This window comes from Antennarius striatus, chromosome 8, assembly GCF_040054535.1.
Source record: "Antennarius striatus isolate MH-2024 chromosome 8, ASM4005453v1, whole genome shotgun sequence".
In the NCBI taxonomy this organism is placed as follows: Eukaryota; Metazoa; Chordata; class Actinopteri; order Lophiiformes; family Antennariidae; genus Antennarius; species Antennarius striatus.
Window position 1 is genome coordinate 23,633,417 of NC_090783.1, and position 20,454 is coordinate 23,653,870.

The window sequence follows — 20,454 nt, forward strand, 5'->3', positions numbered from 1 at the left end:
GCTAACTGCTGCATTTCCTCCACTTGTATCAGCACTGCCCAATAAATGATGATAACAACCTTCTGCTCTATGTACTACTGTACCTTCTGTTGGGAAAGCACACTGTTATGAATGCATAAGAGCAGAGTTAGTACAAATATATTTGTAAAACCACAGCTGTAAAAGTTGATATAGGTCTTCCGCAAAAAAGATCACTTGTAAGCATAAACCTGCTTAAAGCCAGTCAGAATTTGTTGGTGTACATGTACAGTATAGCTTAGTAAAAGTAATTATATTTAGAATGGGGCAGTAATACTTTAGTTTTTCTCTTTTAGTGAGAAGGCTTACTCAGAGAGTTAAAAAAAGATTTTGGTGATGTTTTTGTAAAGTTGGATGTAGATTTTATTAGATTATCGGCATCATTTGGATCTAGGATTTTTGTGAAATATGTAATCCATTTATAGAGCTCACAGAAAATTTGCTACAGACTTAAAACTACAATGAAATTGTAGTTGAAACATTGCTGAGTCAGTGTTTTACAAGTCTTCAATAGTTCCAGAGCCAAACCCAGAAGAGTGAATTGTCGTTCTAATCGGATAACAGTGAACAAATACTGAGACCAGTGTGTGACTGTGATTTCACCGTATATGTGGGCCAAACTTTTCCTTGTAGTTCACCCACTCTGTGCCGTTTGTCTTCTATTGTGTGGGGGCCCGTTGGACATAAGCAGAAGGTTTTAGGCTTCGTTCAGTTGTTGCCTGCGAAAAGACGCAGCTGTTGAATGACAGCTGCAGCAGATGCTGGTAATCCCAGTCAGTGTTTCATTTAGTTCAGCCTGACGTGTCTAAATGAAGAGACATGATTTTGCGCCCCAGCCACAGGAGTGGACAGTTATTTTCTGCACTATAAGGCACACTGGACTATAAGCCGCACTGGATTAGGTGCGCCTTATAGTGCAGAAAATACAGTGCTCCATGGATCTTTCCTTGTTGTTACTAATAAATCTTCCGTATGTACGCTGTGTGTTTATCCACCAGATATCTGGAGTGAGCAGTCGTTTCAGACAGATCCTGATCTGCCTCCAGGATGGAAGAAGATCACAGATATGGCCGGTATCTACTACTGGCATATTCCTACAGGAGCCACCCAGTGGGAGAGGCCGGCCGCTCGTCCAGCCGCCCCTGGACAGACGGAGCCCCAGTCCCAGGGGGACCAGATGGCTTCTGCACCCCGTAAACACTCTCTGGGCTCACTCAGCCCATCACCCACGCCTGACCATGAGGTGAGGGGCCGAACCGACCAAGACTCATTTCATTGTCAGTTCACCTTGGCCACATCTGAAACTGCTCTAATAAACAGCGACGGTTTGAATGATGGTAGTCGTGTTGGCAGCGGTCAGGGTCAGAAAAGTCTGAAAATCCATCGACAACGTGAAGAGATGATGAGGAATATTCACTCACTTCCCCGTTCGATATCAAAACAAACACATACATCACAGTGACAAACAGGCACGTTGAATTTTTACAGGAGGAAGTAAATAGAAATGCAGAACATGTGCAGGGTACAAAAAACTTTATGTTGCTTTAAGTTGAATTTGTAAAAAGACACCAATGATTAATTTGTTTTATAAAATTTGCTTATAAAAAAGACATAAATTGAGTTTATTCCAAATCTCTCAATAATTATAAAAATTGTCACTTTGTTAGGAGATACTGCTGTTGCTATTTCAATTGTAAAATTTGCAGAAAAGTGATCATGTTCCTAAACATCTATGGATTATTTTGACAGGGAAGTGAACCCAGATACATAAAATAAATTACTTTAAACATGTCTAATACAGTTTGCTTGTGTTTACCTCTTATTTTTGTCTCACATTCAGTGTCAGTAGAGTAGGTGCTGCTTCATACACACTGCTAAAATAATGTGGTGAAACGTGACCACAACCATCTCTGCATGTCATCTGTGGTCAGAATTTAGGGTGTGTGTGTATGTGTGTGTGTGTGTGTGTGTGTGTGTGTGTGTGTGTGTGTGTGTGTGTGTGTGTGTGTGTGTGAGAGAGAGAGAGTTTTTCTACTTAGAGTTGAATGTCCTTGATCTGTGAGGCACATTGCTGTTTTGGAAAGAGCAATCCATCATAGATTATATATCTTTTTTGCAGTTATAAATAATTTAATGTTCAACTTGAAATTGAAATGAAATAGTTTTTCTTATTCCCAGGTAAGCTTCCTGTATGTTTTATTCCCTCGGAAAACATCTCCCAAATTATGCTGCTGTTCGTACAGATATAAAACCAACAACAACTGAGTACTGGTTTAAATAATGGGACTTTGTGTTTGTTTGTTTGTGTGTTGTTGTGTTTGTGTAGTCGTGTCAGGCAGAGATCTTTTACAGGACATCCACTCATTCGGGCAGCACCACCTCTGACAGCTCGGTGGAGCCTCTCTCCAGCCACGAACCCTCTCTCACCACGTGTGGATTCGTCAACAGCTGCTACTTTGTACGTTCAGTGAAAGTTACTTTTGTTTCATCGTACTTCATAATGCATGTGTGATCATTTTAAGAGAGGACAGTGTTTTTATGACGCGTGGAGTATTGGCTGAAATAATGCAACGAAACAGTGGTACACTGGAGGAAATGTAAATAATCCACACTAGAATACAAGAGTGCTGAGTCGATGAGTTAGTCAATCACATAGAATGACCGAGCAATACTGAGAGGAGAAAGGAGATTGATATAGAGAGCTGTGTAGATAAAGTATTGAGCCTTTCAGAATGGATTGACATTGACTGATGGACGTCCACATCTAGACTGACTGACTTTGGAGACATATTTAGTGACACCTACCTGTATGAGCCATTCACTGATAGAGAACGTTCCAGTAACACATCCAGGACTTTGCCCCCGTTGTGTTTCTCTCCATAGCCTCGTTCCACATCTCTACAGGGGATGCCAGAGCAAGAGTGTCGCTCTCAACACCACGAAGACGAGGACAAGGTAGGACGATGCTCTCCTGTGTCTCCTCTTTCTCTTCTTCCTCTCTTTCTTTCTATAAATGTGTGTATAAGTGTTTGTGTATAAGAAAAGCATCTGGGTTTGTCTGTTTACTTACAGTGCATTATTTCCTTCATAAACAGGAAATTATGTCATGATCCACTTCAATGGGATTATTTGATCTGAGTTACTTACAGTATTTTCCGCACTATAAGGCACACCGTCAATGAACGGCCTATTTTTTTTTTTTAAATTCATACATAAGGTGCACTGGATTATAAAGTACACTGGATTATAAGGCACACTAGATAGTAAATCGCATCTGAGAACTCATCTTCAATGAATTGTCTATTTTTGTACATAACGAATATTGTATTATAAGAAATTGAGAAAATCATAAGGCTTTTAGGTGCGCCTTATAGTGCGGAAAATACTGTAAATGTTCGTTCTTAATTATTTTTTGTTTGGAGCAAACAATCAGCTTCACCAAATTCTGTATAAACCTTGATAAGTTCAGTGGTTCTACATTTTCACATTTTGATATTTCAACAGCTCCATTCCATTATTTTTAATAGAATGTACTTGTTTGGTCATTTAATCCAAAGCGTATCTCGTAAAACTATTCTTTTACCAGCCTTTATGCATACATTTGCCACAATGAGCAGTTCTTTCTTTTGGTATTTATTCCATTTTAAATACAAACATCCTTTTAAAATGGTATTTTCATCATTTTCATCATTGTACTCTGTGTCTATATTACTTATATTGTACTAAACTATTTGGCGTTGAATGCTCACTGGGAGCAAGAAACATTTGGAAAACATTTAAATTCTTGATTAACAGCTTTCCATTGAGAAACATGTTGCAGTGTTGCTCCTTATTTCAACAAGCACTCAGGTTGCCGTGAGCTAGGTAGCTAACAGCATTGTTCTTTTCTTTCTTTTGCTCCCCCTCCCACCTGTGACTCCAAAACGCCATGTGTGTTTTTTAACATTTGATGTAGAAGCAGGTGTGGAGTGATTTTGGCGGAAAGATTGATAGTGAAGTGTGGAAGGCAAGTATAATGCATTCAGCGTCCGCGCGTCATGTTCGGTCTGTCCTTACCCACTGTTCAAGCATTTTTTTTTGCATTATGTTGCCTTAAATTTCACTGCCTAGGAAAAAAGCATGTTTGGCTGATGCTTGAATATAAACGTAACTGCACCAACAGCAGCATCTTGACCCGACTCATTGTACGACATCCATTATCTGGCAGCAGCCACACACACTACACACACTGTTCCTTGTTTTTCCTTACTGCCGGCAAAGATCTGAATTTGTTTCCACACACAAAGAGTGGGTACATACAGTATATGTGTTAACTTTCACTCCCTTGTTTCGGCATGCCCCATGATGCATAACACTAGAGTCATTTATCCATTCCTCCTACACTTGGATGCATGCTGGCATAAAATATGTCTTACATTTGGTTTCTGCTAGGTCTGCAGCCTTGTAGCCCTGCTCCCACATGCCCTGTAACATTCTTTAATGTTATTTCATTTATATACATCTGTGTTGTGTTGGATATTGAACTCAAAGACTTTTCTTTTTTGTATAAATAAGTTATCTGTGTTGGCTTCACACAGACATGTTGTAGATTTAAGGAAGAGCTGGACATGTCATTTTATGGAAATCACCTGCAGAACTATTTTTGACCAGAATTAAAGCTTTGTTAATTTAATATCGTCATAATATCATCAAAAATAAAAATATTTTTAATTAAACAAATAATAATTTAACAATTAATTCAATTAATTAAATTAAAAATTAAATTTTAATTTAAAATTGTTTATTTTTTTTTTATTAAAAAGATTTTAAAAAATAAGCTGAAATCTCAATTTCAGCAACATAAAGTACCTTAAAACGTGATTATATTCTTGAAGATGACAATTCCAGACAGTTTGAGCTGTTGGATCCGTTTTACTGGTTATCTTAACTGGTTAATCGCACAGGTCACGTGTGAAAGGGGCTATAAGTACGGCAGCTTTTGGGGGCCAAAGCTGTGAAGTTTAGTTGATGTCTTTTTGCGCACTTTTATGACATCACCTGTTTACACCAGGACCTTCAAGCAGCCACAGTGAACCCTGACCCCAGTCTGAAGGAGTTTGAGGGTGCTACACTGCGCTATGCATCACTTAAGCTAAGGTGAAATACCAGACACACACACAAGCAAACACAAAAATCTAAGTACCCCCCCCCCCTCCCGTACTTTGCCTAATCTTGCTTTCAATCATCATTAGAGTTAAATTGTGTCAGACAAAGCAGGAAGTCAGTTCTTCTACCCAGGAAATGCCTCTGGGCTCCCTATTAGTTTAACGGTTGCCTGTTACCTTCACACACAGGACATGAACCATGTTAGCAAAGCAGCAGCTAATGAACACAATGCTGATGAAGGCTCACAGCTAATCGTACACAATATCCTGCTTTTTTTTTTTTTTTTTGCCAGGAACCGTCCAGCAGTGGAAGAAGAGGAGCCAAGAGATGTCAACAACGACCCAGAATCAAAGGCAAGGAGCATTTTATGAACTTATCTCCAGTTCATAGCCTGTGTGACACATGTCTGCAGGAGTATTCAGCGGCGTTTGACACTTTCTTCTGTTATTACTGTTATTAGATGTCAGCGAGTACACAATTTTACATATGTAAATTATATTCACAGTTCATTTAAAGAGTTTTTTTTATTCTAGCGTCGTTTTGAGCGTAATAAAACTATTTTTGTTGCTGTGATACGTATGTGACTATTAGATTGCAGAGGTACTTCTGCAGCTGTTTGATTTCAAACCAATCCTTCCTCCAAGTGGTGAAACTGGGAACTACACTTAAATTCCCAACATGAATACCGTAGATTACAGTACACAAGTCTGTTAAATATTCAAAGCTCAGCTTCACTTGAGACACTTAAACTCATAATGATGTGTCAATAAAATGTTATTATTATTCAGGAGAATGGGCATGAGCTGATACTGCCACCTGCAAATGTAATCGCAAGGTATAGATTAATTCATAATCACACTAATTAAACAAAAGAGCAAAGTAATATTTATCTGATCCGACATAAAGTTATTCTGTCTCAAACTAGAGCAGACTGCAGTAATGTTAAGGTCACGTGCGGCGCGGTATGGACCCAAATGCAGGACACCAAAGGCATTCATGTCACTCATGATTTAATCAGAAACTCAAAATTTAACCAGACAGACAAGAATTAGAAAAAAACAAGACAGATTACCAGGAACCACACATGAGCATTGAACCAGCACTGAGCTCTCATTGAGCCAGGCTTAAAAAGCCTTAGAGTCATTAGCTCAAAACAAGTTCAGGTGAGATGATCACCACGGTGTCTGGATGAGTCTCAGGTGTGGAGCCGTGGCTCCACCCCCCAGCTTGGCCTCTCCCTGCCACACAGCAACACTGCCACGCTGAACAGTGACAATTAAATCAGGTTGCTCAAGTTATTTGGATTTAATGTCTCCAAATAATGGTTACAGAGATTAAAAATTTCATTATTATTATTATTTGTGTGAAGTGCTCTGCATGACTTTCAAATCTGTGTTCTCATTTTTGTAGAGTTCAAATGGAACTCAGCTCTCCCTGAAGAATCCTTTTGGAAGTTTGCTATTTTAAACTTAAATGCTATTTAAGGTCATGTCATAATCTTGAAGCCTTACTTAAGTCTAAAGGACAAAGCTACTGGAATGTGTGCATATTAATATGGCTGTGTTTTTCCTGTGTGTGTGTGTTTCCAGTGTTTTGCCGTGCGATCTTTGGGATGGGTGGAGATGGGTGAAGAGGATCTGGCCCCTGGAAAGAGTAGTGTTGCTGTCAACAACTGCATCCGACAGTTGTCCTACTGCAAGAATGACATCAGAGACACTGTTGGCATCTGGGGAGAGGTGATATTAGTGTATTTTTTGGGTATAGATTAAATGGAAAATTAGTTGGAAATGCATTCTATACTTATATAAAACCAAGAAAATTAATTAAAAGATACAGGCGGAGCAAAAAATAGATGAAGAGAATTTAGTCAGGGCTAACGGTTTTCTAAAATGTGGGTCAAACATCGTGAGAGGAGAGGAGAAAAGTGGAGCTAGTCTCCCTCTTCCTGCAGTGGTTGTGTTTAATTTGAAGTGACTGGACAGAGAGGGAGAATTTTGTCCTTTTTCAGTAACTTTTCATTCCTGTTTAAGGCTAACTCTTTTTCTATTGGGGGACACACACACAGACACACACACATATACAGTATATATATACACAGTATATATATACACACTTCACTGGCTATTAAAAAAGAAACAGTTGACCTTTAAAGGACTATTTCTTTTAGAAAATCGAAAGCTTCCAGAAATAAGTGTTGTGTGTTTTTGTGATGGCATCTGACAGTGTGTGTGTGTGTGTGTGTGTGTGTGTGTGTGTGTGTGTGTGTGTGTGTGTGTGTGTGTGTGTGTGTGTATTTTTTCAGGGGAAGGACATGTATCTGCTGCTGGAGAATAATATGTTGAACCTGGTTGACCCCATGGACCGCAGCGTGCTTCACTCTCAGCCAATAGCGAGTATCCGGGTCTGGGGCGTTGGTCGCGACAACGGCAGGTTTGTCAACTTGGCCACTGTTCTACTTTTTTTTTCCCCCAAGAATAAAAATAATTACCATTTTATGTATGAGTAATTATGTGTAAGATACAAAGTTGTTTTTCTCAGAATGCAAAACACACTCTAAATCATCTTTAACTTCCCTACAGTGTGAAAATTCCACTGTTTTTAACCACCCATCTGGGATCCATGCAGCTTCTGCTTTTCAAGGGAGTTTTAATGATTGATCATGAAGGGATGCTAAAGAAACTTTATTTTATCAGCATTACAGAGAGGATGAAAGATAGAGGAGAGTAGGTGGGGATTTTCACCATAAAATCCTCACCTAAACTGATCTCTCGCATCGCACCGATTGGATCAGACAGCTCTAAGATTAAATAGTCCAGAATTTGTAAGTTAAAACAAACATGTTTTGCACATCCACACCATCTGACACTCATTCGATGGCTAAAAAGACACTTCGAACACGGTGTGGTAATGCTGCCGGCGGCCAGTAGAGGGCGCTATGCTCTGCTACTGAATATGTGAAACATAAGTTGTCAGACTCAGCTGGGTGTGTGTGTGTGTGTGTGTATATGTATATATATATATATATATATATATATATATATATATATATATAGGCCATTCATTGAAGGTGTGCCATATTATCCAGTGCGCCTTATAGTGCAGAAAATACTGTATTCACATAAACATGGAAAGGAGTCCATCCAGTGAAGGAGGAGAAATGGCAGCTGTAGGTATATATGCTGACTCAGGGATTTCTGTCACACACACACACACACACACACACACACACACACACACACACACACACACACGTGTGGTGATGTATGTCATGCAGTGTTATTACAAGACGAGATCACCCTGTCAGTAAGAATGAATGCATGCTTCCCGATCACTTAGCCTTTATTGGTACGATGCACGTCCACATGAAGCTGGGGAGTTGGGGCGGCGGGACTACCTCGACCGCAGCAGTGAGAGAGGAGGGGAGAGAAGACGCTTAGGGGGGGTGGAGGAGTTGGAGGAGGGCGAGGGTGGCAGGAGAGAGGGAGAGAGGGGATGGAGCTGCCAGAGGGGAAGGTATGGTTAGTGTTCAGCGAGTGGAGAGGTGGAGGAGTGTGTTTGCGCGCCTGCAGCATCAAGAGGAATTAATGTCACGAGCGGATTACAAACACTGTGAGTATATTTATAAAACTGTTTGTGTCACCTCTGCTGTTTTGCTTTTATGATTAAGTAGCAGAAAAAGAAAAACACGGGACGGACGCGAACGATCAGGCCTCAGCCTGTTGGGTCTGTTGCTTAGCAGATGGTTTGCATGGATTCTTTAAGTCTTTGTGAAGTGTACATTTGACCGTTAATCAGGAATACAGGTGGATGTGAATTCACGTGTGATGATTTGGGATTAAATCAACTCAACTGATGCTAACGACAAATATTAGACATGGTAAAAGAATCAGGTTTAATGTGGAGCTAATTGGAGGGAAAAAGGAGAGTCAAGAACAATTTTCAGGACTGAAGCATGAACTGGATCATTTTTTTTATTTTCATATACTTATGTTAGCAAAATTGAAAAAAATGAAGTGCAGCATGATTTAGTTGACATCTCAGCTGTTTCATGTTTGGTTTGAGATCACACGGATCGTTCTCCCTCTGCGACTCGCGGTTGTGTCGCTACAGGAACGACGCTCCGCTTGCCGCTCCCTCTCCCCACGTGTCGTGAAACTCATTATGGAGATCACAGATTCCCTCAGCAACCTTGACATTTTCATGGGTGTCAGCATGATAACAAGATTACATTTGAATCTCCCACTCTCCATTCCCTTTCTCTAACTTTTCTCTTCCGTCCTCATCCGTTGTGTTTCTCTTCTTCCATGTTCATTTCCCCTTTCCTCTCCCAATGTTCCACCTTTCCGTCATAATATTCCTTAAAATTTCTGTCTCCATCTTCTCTATATGGGTTTTCAGAAGCCCGACCCGTTTCCTTAATTTTATTCGACATAAATCAGTGGCTGTGAGTTCAAACCAACTGGTCCCTCCAGATTTTCATCCTTCCTCCCTTTTATTCTTCATACTTTTTCATACTTTTTTCTCCATCTTAAATATATGTTAACTGCATTAATAGTTAATCCTGACCTACATGCTCACACACACACACACACACACACACACACACACACACACACACACACACACACACACACACGTAAGCGGTTCTGCTGAAGGAAAGAATCGTGTTCATCAGTCTGGTGGATTTTATTTTTTTGTCTCCTGACCTAACTCTTTTTTCCTTTTCTTGCTCTCCTCGGACACAGAGAAAGGTAAACGCATTCCGTCCTTTAATCCCTCCAGCTTCTTCTCATGGTCTCATCGCCATTCCTTCTTCTTTCATTTCCTCTGCGTCTCGTTTTTTTCTCAGCGTTCAAAGTCTCGTGTTGTTGTTCTGAATCGTTACTTGTGCAAACCTTTGCAAATGTGCGAAACGAAGGTGACCTTTCCTGTCCTTTTGTGTCAACGTGCAGTTCATACACACACACACACACACAAACACAAATGGGAATCTAGGAGAGTTTGCCTTCAAGAGTCTACTTTCAAAAGTGTTGTTAACCCTGAGGCCTGAGTTTGTTAAAGCGTGGCGTATAGACACACAAATCTTGAAGGAAGTTATTTAGACGGCTTTTATGTGAGAGTCTGAATGATGTAAATCAGCATGCGTGAGTGTGTGTGTGTGTGTGTGTGTGTGTGTGTGTGTGTGTGTCAGACAGAGATTTACTAGTTTCATTTTGTGCAGCTGTGTTTAATTCTTATTCTACATGTTCATCCTCCCTCCATCTCCTGTCTTCCTTCTTTTCATTCCTTCTATTCACCTCACTTTAAACTGTTCATCTCTGGGGGGGGGCGGGGGGGCCATGGGGGAAAAGTTCTTTCCTTGTGTCGCTCATTCAACTCCCTCTTGCATTGCGATGCTCTTATTGATCCGTCGCACCCATTGACCGGTGCGTGCGTGTGTGTGTGTGTGTGTGTGTGTGTAGCGTGTATTCATCAGTCCGATAAAGGTCAGTTCATGACTAATCCGTCTCCATGAGATGTCACACACTCACATCATGAATACACATCACCAGGTCGTCATTATTTATCGGTCTCCAAGTGGTACCTGAACCTGGAGCAGTAAAAGCTTCTTCATCTCCACCACCACCACCACCACCCCCACAAGTTTTTCTGCGTTCGCTTGTCTTCATTCTCCATTTTTATTCCCTTTCTCTCAGGGACTTTGCTTACGTGGCACGAGATAAAAACACCAGGATTCTGAAATGCCATGTTTTTCGGTGTGACACACCGGCCAAAGCCATCGCCACCAGCCTGCATGAGATCTGCTCCCGGGTGAGTGCTTCTGGGGCAAAAGAGGCAAAAAGCTCTGCTTGAAAAGGAAAATTACTGTTCATCAGTCAACAAAGTGAAACTTTCAAACATAATATGTACTCAACAATACAATCAATCCGTCAGCTCACACTCTTTTATTTACTGTACTCTCTTTGAATGAATGTTTTTTCTTTTTCCTTTGTTTCCATAGAGCTCATTCTAATTCACTTGTTTACACCTCTGAATTAATCAAACCTCGTGTGAAGAAACGTCATCAGTTTGAAGTCCCACAGTCACTTTTATTTGACACAAACATTTCACACACAAAAAAGGATAAATAAAGAAAGACTGAGGACCTCTCCGGTTGAGTTGATGTGTAACTTTAAACGTGGAGTTTCTTTGTTTTCTTTCTGTGTGGCTTAAAGCGTTCAGTTTGTCTCCCAACAAGCCTGGACCACATTTCCCCAAGTCTTCTGTGTTGACTCACATCTTTTATCCACCGTTAAATACTTTTTCTCTTGCTTTTCTCACCTTAATGTATTTTTTCTTGCCCCCCCCCCCCCTGTTTTCCTATCTATAGATAATGACAGAGCGAAAGAATGCCAAAGCGATGGCAGGAGGTTCTCTCCAGGACAGGATGCAGGCAGGATTAGATCTCCCTTTGCAAGGTAGGTCCGATACACACAGGACTTCAATACGTGTGTGTGTGTGTGTGTGTGTGTGTGTGTGTGTGTGTGTGTGTGTGTGTGTGTGTGTCGTGATTGGACCGACTCGTTGTAGGTGAATAGATGCATTTCTCCCGTGTCTTTTGCACGTCTGTAGAGCGTTTTTGGAGCATCATCGGAACGTTTTCCTGGGAATCTCAGCTTTTTTTGTGTCTCTGGTCTCTTTTTCCTTCGTCGACCAACCAGGTCACGGTCTGAGCTGTTTATTGTGGGGGGGAGTTTACGTTTGTTTACAACTTTAAAACCTTATCAGCAGGGGTCTGTCCACATTTTGTGAATTTGTTTCCATTAAAATAAACTCTGTTAGACCCGCCGCTGGTCAGGTATCAGTCTGTTTTCTAACAGATTCTTGTGAGGTTCACCTGGACTTTGAATGTAACACAGACTAGAGACTGAAACCAGAATGTAAACAGCCAGCGCCTTCAAACACACCTTTGTTTATGTGTTTCAGTGGAGGAATTCCAGCTCTTTATTCGTTCATATCTCTTTGTTAGTTCTCTACACATACAAATCCCATCATTGACATGAGTATATTAAGCCCTGCATACTGTATTGTCCTGTGCTGTTGACCAGTATTCATCACATGACCTAAAAGCTGTCCAGTCAGGTCACGACCTCATCCAAACGAAGTGATTTTCTATGGTTTCATTTGATATTGAAAAGAACAATAAGTGAACCTGAACTAACAGATGATTTATCGAAACTGAGAAACTGTTTTCATGTAAATGAACAAAGTAAAGTAAATAATGTAAAAAAAAAAAGAATCATCCTCACTCTTGTGCGAGCCCCAGCCGAACCCGCTCTCAGAACTAAATACTGTAGTTTGCTTGCACAAACTCATTTGCATTTTAATAAACAGACCAGGGGGCTGAAACAGAAGGTATGCAGACATCCTCTAATACACCATCTGAATAACCTTTAATGATTTATTTTAGAAACTTCATGGCAGCGTATAAATTTTTGAATAAAAGTGTAATATTAGACCTTTAGGTATGGCGCGTGAGATGGCTTTGTGTGTCCTTGAAGCCTGACAAATGCATTTCTTTCTTCATAAAACATTCACAAAAGGATTTGTTTAATAATTGAAAACTTTAGCATCCATATTTACTAGTTTCCAATTCCTTGTTCTTTGGCTGTAGGGCATTACTGCTGTCCACTGTGAGCCAATCAGTACAGTCAAATAAAATTTCGACAGGAATGCGTGTCTCATGGTCACATACTCCGGTGCATGCAGATGCACAGTTCAAAAACGAACTAAAAAAAAAAAAAAAAATTCTCCACAGATGTGAATTTAATGGAATAGCAGGACGAATGTTAAAAAAAAAAAGGATCCATTTAAAGTGATGTTATTGTGGCAAGACCAGCGTTCTTGTACTTTCAGGAGAGCCTGCAGGACAGCGGTGTTGAAGGAAATGCTAGAGGAAGACATGAGATGCAGCAGCTGTCAGGCTGCTGACAGCTTGACAAAACACCAACACCATCTGTTTCTGCTTCCAATGAAAAACCGACATGACAAACGTGAAGTGCAAATTGAGACTTCACATTTTAAGCCAGTCCAATTTCTATATTATAAATTACAACATGCCAATTTAATAAAAACAAGTACTGTGGTACCTCTACTTACAAAACTAATTGGTTCTGGAAGAAATTACATGAGTAGAAAATTTCGTAAGTAGAGACACGTTTTCCATGCAAATGTCCTAATCCATTCCAAGCCCCAAAAATTCAGACATAAATGTTTTATAAAGCATAAAAATTCATCAAAACGTGTAACAAATACATGTTACGATTAGATTATTACACAATAAATGAGAGTTGTGTATAACGTAAAAAACAAAGAATAAAGAATAATAATGACGGTCATTTACCTTTTAACTGCTGTCCTCATTGTTTTTTGCCCTCTTTGGTTCATGCCCTCTTGCCCCCCCATGAACAACACAGTGAATTCCAGTCCTCCTTCTGAACTTCTCCAACCACCCACGCGATGCCTTAAACTCCTTAAACTTCCTTTTGTTTTAATAACGTGGTGATTGTAGATGCATTACGGCCATATTCTTTGGGGAGATCAACCAAACGCATCCCTTTTTCAGGCTTTTCTATCATCTCTTGCTTTGTACGGACAAAAAAACCTCTTTTCCTCCTTCTTTTCTTTTCCATCACTTTCTTGGGGTCCATAGTGAATACTCTAAAAGTTAATATATTTACGTAAAACTATGAGAACACCTCATGGGTCGAGGGCCGAATGACGAGGACGCTGCATAGACACCTATCTAGCTCCACACAGAGGTCCCTCTTAGCCAATGGGATGCCAGGATGCTAGGTAATAGCCAATGGCAGAGCAGCTATGAGAATGTTGCGTTCAGGAACCTGTGGGAGCTGCGAGTATCAGCACATACTGTCGCCTAAAATCATTTTTTCCATCTTGAAGATGAGGCGATTCCGATCATTCTGAAATACTGGTTGCTGGTTATACCTCAGCCTATCCCTTCTGGCTACAGGTGAGAGACGGGGTACACCCTAGATGAGTCGCCAGTTCATCGCAGGGCCGCAAATAGGCAATCATTCACTCACATTCACACTTACGGACAAATTAGTGTGTCCAAATTCACCTAAGTCACATGTTTTTGGAGGTGGGAGGAACCCGGAGAACCTAAAAACATTTTTAGAATCCAGTTTTAGAGCATAAAATGTTTGTTTTTTTACAATTGAAGGGGAGAGAAAAAAATGATTTGTGTTTGGACGAGGTTACCAAACAAACTTAAATCACTCGACATCTCATCCATTACAGTTTTCAGTAAATTGTGTTGCTTGGATCTGTTACTAGAGCTGGAAAACTGGGACAGATTGGGCAGTAAGAGCCTGGTCAGTGTCCAAATACTAAATCGCAAGCTAGACTGGGGAGCCTGCTGTAAATGTGTGTTGGTTGTTTACTCACAGTTTAATACGTGTTCTTATGAGATCCTTCTTAATGCATACGGTGCTTCTCCCCCAGCAGAGTTCCCCACACCCAAGACGGAGCTGGTGCAGAAGTTTCAGGTGCTCTACCTGGGAATGTTACCTGTGGCCAGACCAATAGGTGAGTTTGACACCATTTGTAATGATCCACCTGTATTACCTGTATGCTAATTTGTTTTTTAACATCCTGTGCTGCAGGTATGGACATACTGAACGGCGCCATCGATAGTTTGATCGGTTCTTCCAACAAAGAGGACTGGACACCAGTTGCACTCAATGTGGCAGATGCAACTGTCACCATCAGCAAAGACAAGGTCAGGCACACAACTACCCCAACTACTACCCCGAACCCCCAAAAATATGATAAACAATGTCAATGCAAAAAGATAAATCTGTCAGTTTGTTATTTATTTTGATATTGTATTTTTTTGACAAAAAGCTCATTGGATAACATAAAAAGATAAAACTATGAGAAAACGTTTGAGTGTATTGTATATTATTGCACATTATTTTGTTGTTTTTATCTGATTTTATTTCAGATTTTAACTTATTTTAAGTTATTTTATTGGTCTCTTATTTGATTTTATTTAACTGCATTATGTTCATGGTTTTATGGCGCGTCTGTTGTGTTTTTATCAAGTGACTGTGCAGCACTTTGAAAAACCTTGTGTTTATTTAAATTGTGCCATGTAAATAAAGTGGATTGTATTGGATTTCATCTTTAAAATAAGAAATTGATCTGATCTCCATCGTATGTATAAAATTGGATTTATAAGTGATGTATTTTCATTCCTGTTTAATCCTAACAAATGTCTTACACCATTTGATGAATTTGTGACCAGGATGAAGCGGAAGTGCTGGTGGAGTGCCGTGTTCGCTTCCTGTCTTTCATGGGCGTCGGCCGTGACGTGCACACGTTTGCCTTCGTCATGGATGCTGGCAGCCATCGTTTCGACTGTCACGTGTTTTGGTGTGAGCCCAACGCGGGGAACGTGTCTGAAGCCGTGCAGGCTGCGTGTATGGTGAGTCGCTCAGAGACAAAACACAAAAAGTTCAAACTAAAAAGTTCAGATACTCCAGTCACGAGAGGGTTTGGTAAGAAATATATGAATGTGAAATTGTTGGTTAAATTAAGGAAAGTGCAGAGTGTAATAGTGATATAATGGATTCAAGCTGGAAGTAATGACAAACTATCCTTTAATATTATTTTTAGATTGTTTTACACATTGTTTATCCAATGAGGACACATGAAACTATTTTTATTTTATCATTATGATCTTCAGTGTCTGAACCCAGAGTGTCCTCTGTGGGGCTTCTCTCATCTTCCTCGTGTGTGTGTGTGTGTGTGTGTGTGTGTGTGTGTGTGTGTGTGTGTGTGTGTGTGTGTGTGTGTGTGTGTGTGTGTGTGTGTGTGTGTGTGTGTGTGTGTGTGTGTGTGTGAGAGAGTCACAAGATGAGTGGACTGCTGGGTGTTACTATTGATCACACATCCGAACTTTAGATATATATCCACATGTAAGCGCGCACACACACACACACACGCGCGCGCGCTATGAATGGCGACCATAACTATGATTCACAGCGACTAGAATCATCAATCACTGCTATCGATCCCAGCTCGCCGCCTCTACCAGCCCAGCTGTGTATGTGTGTGTGTGTGTGTGTGTGTGAAGTGAGAGAAACACACCTCCCCTCAGCAGCTGTAACTCTGTGTTCCTGTCCTCTCTTCCAGCTGAGGTATCACAAGTGTTTGGTGGCCAGACCCCTTTCCCAGAAGGCCTGTGGCTCGTCACCCCCCAGCGACTCGGTGTCCCGTCGGGTGTCCACCAGCGTGAAGAGGGGCGTCCTGTCGCTCATAGACACCCTCAAACACAAGAGACCCGTCACTGAGTTGCCGCAGTAACCGTTGTTGAGCATCACTAACGATCTCTGACCCTGGTAGCCATGGAAACACATCAAAGTCCTGGGATCGTCGTCCCTTCAACTTCTCTAGTGTAAAATTGGAATTTCACGCCAGAGTTTATCGGCTCCTGAGCAGCAACTCAAATCGGTTTCATTAAAGTAACGGAGCAAATAGAGACTAATCCCACAGACGCAGAGAAACCCCCTTCAGAAAGGTGAATTTGCCCCTTCCCCCCCACCAGAGGGGAAGTAAAGAGAAGAGAGCAGAGACCAGAGTGTGCCCAAGCCGCTTCTCTTTGTGCTTTAAGTGTCTTTGTGTTTGTGCTTGCATGACCTCACACACCTGGAAAACAACACCTTGTCATCCAACCGGTTGTCCTGTTCGTCTGTAGTGACCCCCACCCTCTCTCTTACCCCCCCAGTAGACTAGAACATGGTGTAAATGGAAGGAAAGAGACATCACAATTGTCAGCGTCACTAGTGAAAAGAAGGAAGCTGCTACTGACTGAAGAACCTGTCAGACCCACTCTGATGCGTTCGAGTACACCTGCATGAACTTTTGTATAAAGTGAACCACCGTATGGACTCACCGCTGCTGCTTTCAGAGACTGAAGAAGAGAGAAACTCAAAGCCCCGTCGGTTTTTTTCTTTATTCTAATAATTATTGTTTTTCTTTTTCTCCTCAACTGTACCAGAATAAACCTGAAGGGTCTAAACGAGGGGTGACACTTCACCCGAAGCGTCCCTTATATATTTACTTTTTTTTGTTAATCATTTGGAGAGAAAAAAAAGACACATCATAGCCATAATGGAGGATAAAATCGTGGGATGGAACGAGTATCCCCCCTCCCTCCGCTGCTGCTTTTGATCCACATGTTGGAGGAAACTAAGACTGATCATTTGCTTAAACCCCCCTGCCTTCACATCAGTCTCCAGAGACTTCATCTCCACCAACGGCAGAGGATCGGCAGCGGTAGAAAACGTGAGGCGAGTGTTGTTTTTTTCTATGTAGGCGTTGTGTCAACGATTTTGTCCACAAGCTGAGGAGAGAGCCTTGGTTTCTCCTCCTGTCCCGACTGTTTTTGAAGAGGAACACCAGCAGAGAGGCGTGCCGGCTCACATTCATGGACTTTCCCCTCCAGGATTCTGTTCACCTGAACGCTCCTTCTGTTTTTTTCATTGCCTGCTTCCTTACTGTACGACTTCATCAGCGCGACAAGTTCACTTCTCTGTTTCCGCACCAATCTCATTTCTGCGCTGTGAGCCCCTTATCGCACATCTGATTGGCTTCAATATACGCTAACAACTCCAGAAGTACCAGAGTGAACATCTGATCATGATTTGAGAGCCATCCCTGGATGTGCCCACACTGTCAAATTCAGATTACAGTATTTCCCGCACTATAAGGCGGTCGGTGCGCCTTATAATCCAGTGCGCCTTATGTATGAAAATGGTTTTGAAATAGGCCATTCATTGAAGGTGCGCCTTAAAGTGCAGAAAGCACTGTTTCACATGGTGAATCATTGCACTAAGGGCCAAAGCAAGACCATTATCGACCAATTATTCTGATTATACTGTCTGTTTCTCTGTAAACTTGTAAACTGTAAGTCTTACCAAGGCAGGCTAACTAGCTTCCTGTGGCTCATTGTAATTTTGGGGGGGTTTATTGGTCGCCTGAAAGAAAACAGAAACAAATTTACCCGTGTTAGCAGTTTTTCTCCATGTAGCATTCTCTAGTGTAAGATGGTCCTGGATGCTACTTTGTTAGCAGTTACAGTATTTTCCACACTATAAGGCACACTGGACTATAATGAATGGTCTATTTTAAAACTTTTTTTCCCCCACAAATAAGGCACACTTTGATTATAAGGTGCACTGTCAGTTTTTGAGAAAATTAAAGCTTTAAGGTGCGCCTTATAGTGTGGAAAATTCTGTAATTTTTATTCTAGCAGCTCTGAACTGTTCATCAGCTTGACTGGTTGGTCCAAATGTTGATTTGTCCTCTTCCTGAAAACATTTACTGCTTGAAAATATCAATAAATTCAGACTATCTCGGTTGTCCAAACATGTAAGCAAAATAACCAAACTGGGTTACATTAGAAATCTTTTTTTTTTCTTTTACTTTATAATACCAGGGCCAACTGAGTCTATGCTTCAAATGAACAGGAGTTTAATTTAGCTTTAGCTCATGTATGTAACAATCTGTTTTTAAAATGGCAGTAGAAATCCCAACAAGGACAACGTCTTCAACATATCCTAGAGCAATTGTTCGATTAATGAGCTGAACAGATTTAATTTGAATGCCTAAATCGGTCACTGGTTTACAATGAGAAGCCGCCATCATTAACTTCTATTTGGAATCGGTGAGTTAGTTCATTAAAAAATGCTGTGCATTTCCAGTGGTGACTCCTCCACTGATGAATAGCTTTATGGATCGGGGGGGGAGGAATGACTTGGAGAACAATCGTTAGCATCATCTGTAGCTTCATCTGGCTTGTTTCCATCATTCCACGCAGGCTGAAGGAGTCAGGAATGGAATTCTGATTCTGATGAGGAAATGAAGCTGTATCACCTCTTTAGTCACAAATGTGAATGAAATGACAAAAACGTGCGCGTTCATAACATCTATTAGATTCTTTTGGCATTAATCATTGTTATAAGCTATGTTATCATTTTGAATGTTGTTTTCTATTATTTTCTTGTAAGAAATTGCTTTTTTTTTTTTTTGAAAACTCACCAAAAATGGCCAAAGGGTAAAGTAATAATAAACATCATTGTAGATATGGGAAAAAAATGAGGGCAAATAATGAAAGAGTTGAAGATTTCACAGCTGTCAATTTAATTCATACTGAATTTGACTGAGTAATTAAACTATGCATTCTTTTGCTCTTGATAAATGGAGTTGTAAAAGCCTCGCATGCCCATGGATGATTGAAAGAGCGACTGTATGTACTGAACAGAAATAGTTCTTATTTTATTTATTCTATTTTATAAAAAGTATATACTGATTTTATTAGTTGGAGCAAGTAAACACTCTTTTCTCTGTCGTTGTTGTCTCAAGTCTCCGGTAAAAAATCACAAGGCTTACAAAACGAGCTCAGCTTTGCAGATAAATAAATGTGTTCACCTTGTGCCGCGCACCTGGAGCTGGGATGAAGAGGAGGATGAAGAGGAGGATGGTGTAAACGGCTGGTGGACTCCCAGTGTTTATGTGCAACACTCACACACATATATAACAACTTCCCACAGATGAATGTGTTGTCTTCCGTTTGCTGCTCACTGATTTGTACACTATCAATGTAATCAATTGTGAGATTAAACAGTATCAATAAAAGTCTGGCTGTTCTGTGTGTGTGCATTAAGACAGCATCTACTTTTTATAAGTCAACATAAGCTATAAGCTATTTAACATAAGGATATACAGTCTGTGTCACACTTAACACGAGTCTAGATATTCAAAACCAGTTAAATTCTAAATGTATCTTTACCTCTTTTGACTGAAGGAAACATTCTTACACTGGGGCAATGTGATTTTGTTTTAAATTGGGCAATTTTTGAGTAAAAATTATTTAATCTAAGTGTCCAATTTAATTTACTGTAATATTTAAAATTGTTTTATTTCTTCTTATGGCACTTTGGTGGTTACTTCAGGATGTGTGTGGGACACACTGAAAATCACCCCACAGAGGATGAAGTTAAAGTTAAAAGGTGGGTGGATATCTGACTGTTTTTTCATGCTTTTCATATTTTACGGTGATTTTATTATTTATTATACAAAACAGGAAATGAAAATTAATACTTCCATAAAAAATTTATTTTATTCCTGTTTGGATACATTTTAATAATTGTTTTTCAATTTTTCCTTTTGTATGTTTGAACCAACAAAAATCAGATCACCACTTGTTTTTGTTTGGTTTTT

The 20,454-nt window shown here is 40.4% G+C and overlaps 1 protein-coding gene across 6 annotated transcripts in view; it reads left to right on the forward strand.

The window, feature by feature from the left end:
- Nucleotides 1–19,869, forward strand: part of apbb2b (amyloid beta (A4) precursor protein-binding, family B, member 2b) — a 41,275-nt gene extending 21,406 nt beyond the window's left edge. For 3 of the 6 annotated variants that reach the window (XM_068320902.1, XM_068320903.1, XM_068320904.1), the window contains exons 5-18: nt 1,017–1,261; nt 2,345–2,476; nt 2,902–2,973; nt 3,974–4,024; nt 5,069–5,154; nt 5,456–5,516; nt 6,753–6,899; nt 7,466–7,593; nt 10,860–10,974; nt 11,534–11,621; nt 14,671–14,754; nt 14,832–14,947; nt 15,476–15,655; nt 16,366–19,869. In XM_068320902.1, coding sequence (XP_068177003.1) covers nt 1,017–1,261; nt 2,345–2,476; nt 2,902–2,973; nt 3,974–4,024; nt 5,069–5,154; nt 5,456–5,516; nt 6,753–6,899; nt 7,466–7,593; nt 10,860–10,974; nt 11,534–11,621; nt 14,671–14,754; nt 14,832–14,947; nt 15,476–15,655; nt 16,366–16,536 — 1,676 coding nt within the window. In that variant the 3' untranslated portion in view covers nt 16,537–19,869. The remainder of the gene's footprint in view (nt 1–1,016; nt 1,262–2,344; nt 2,477–2,901; nt 2,974–3,973; nt 4,025–5,068; nt 5,155–5,455; nt 5,517–6,752; nt 6,900–7,465; nt 7,594–10,859; nt 10,975–11,533; nt 11,622–14,670; nt 14,755–14,831; nt 14,948–15,475; nt 15,656–16,365) is intronic. The other 3 variants (XM_068320905.1, XM_068320906.1, XM_068320907.1) reach the window with 3 other exon arrangements.
- The last annotated feature ends 585 nt before the right edge of the window (nt 19,870–20,454 follow it).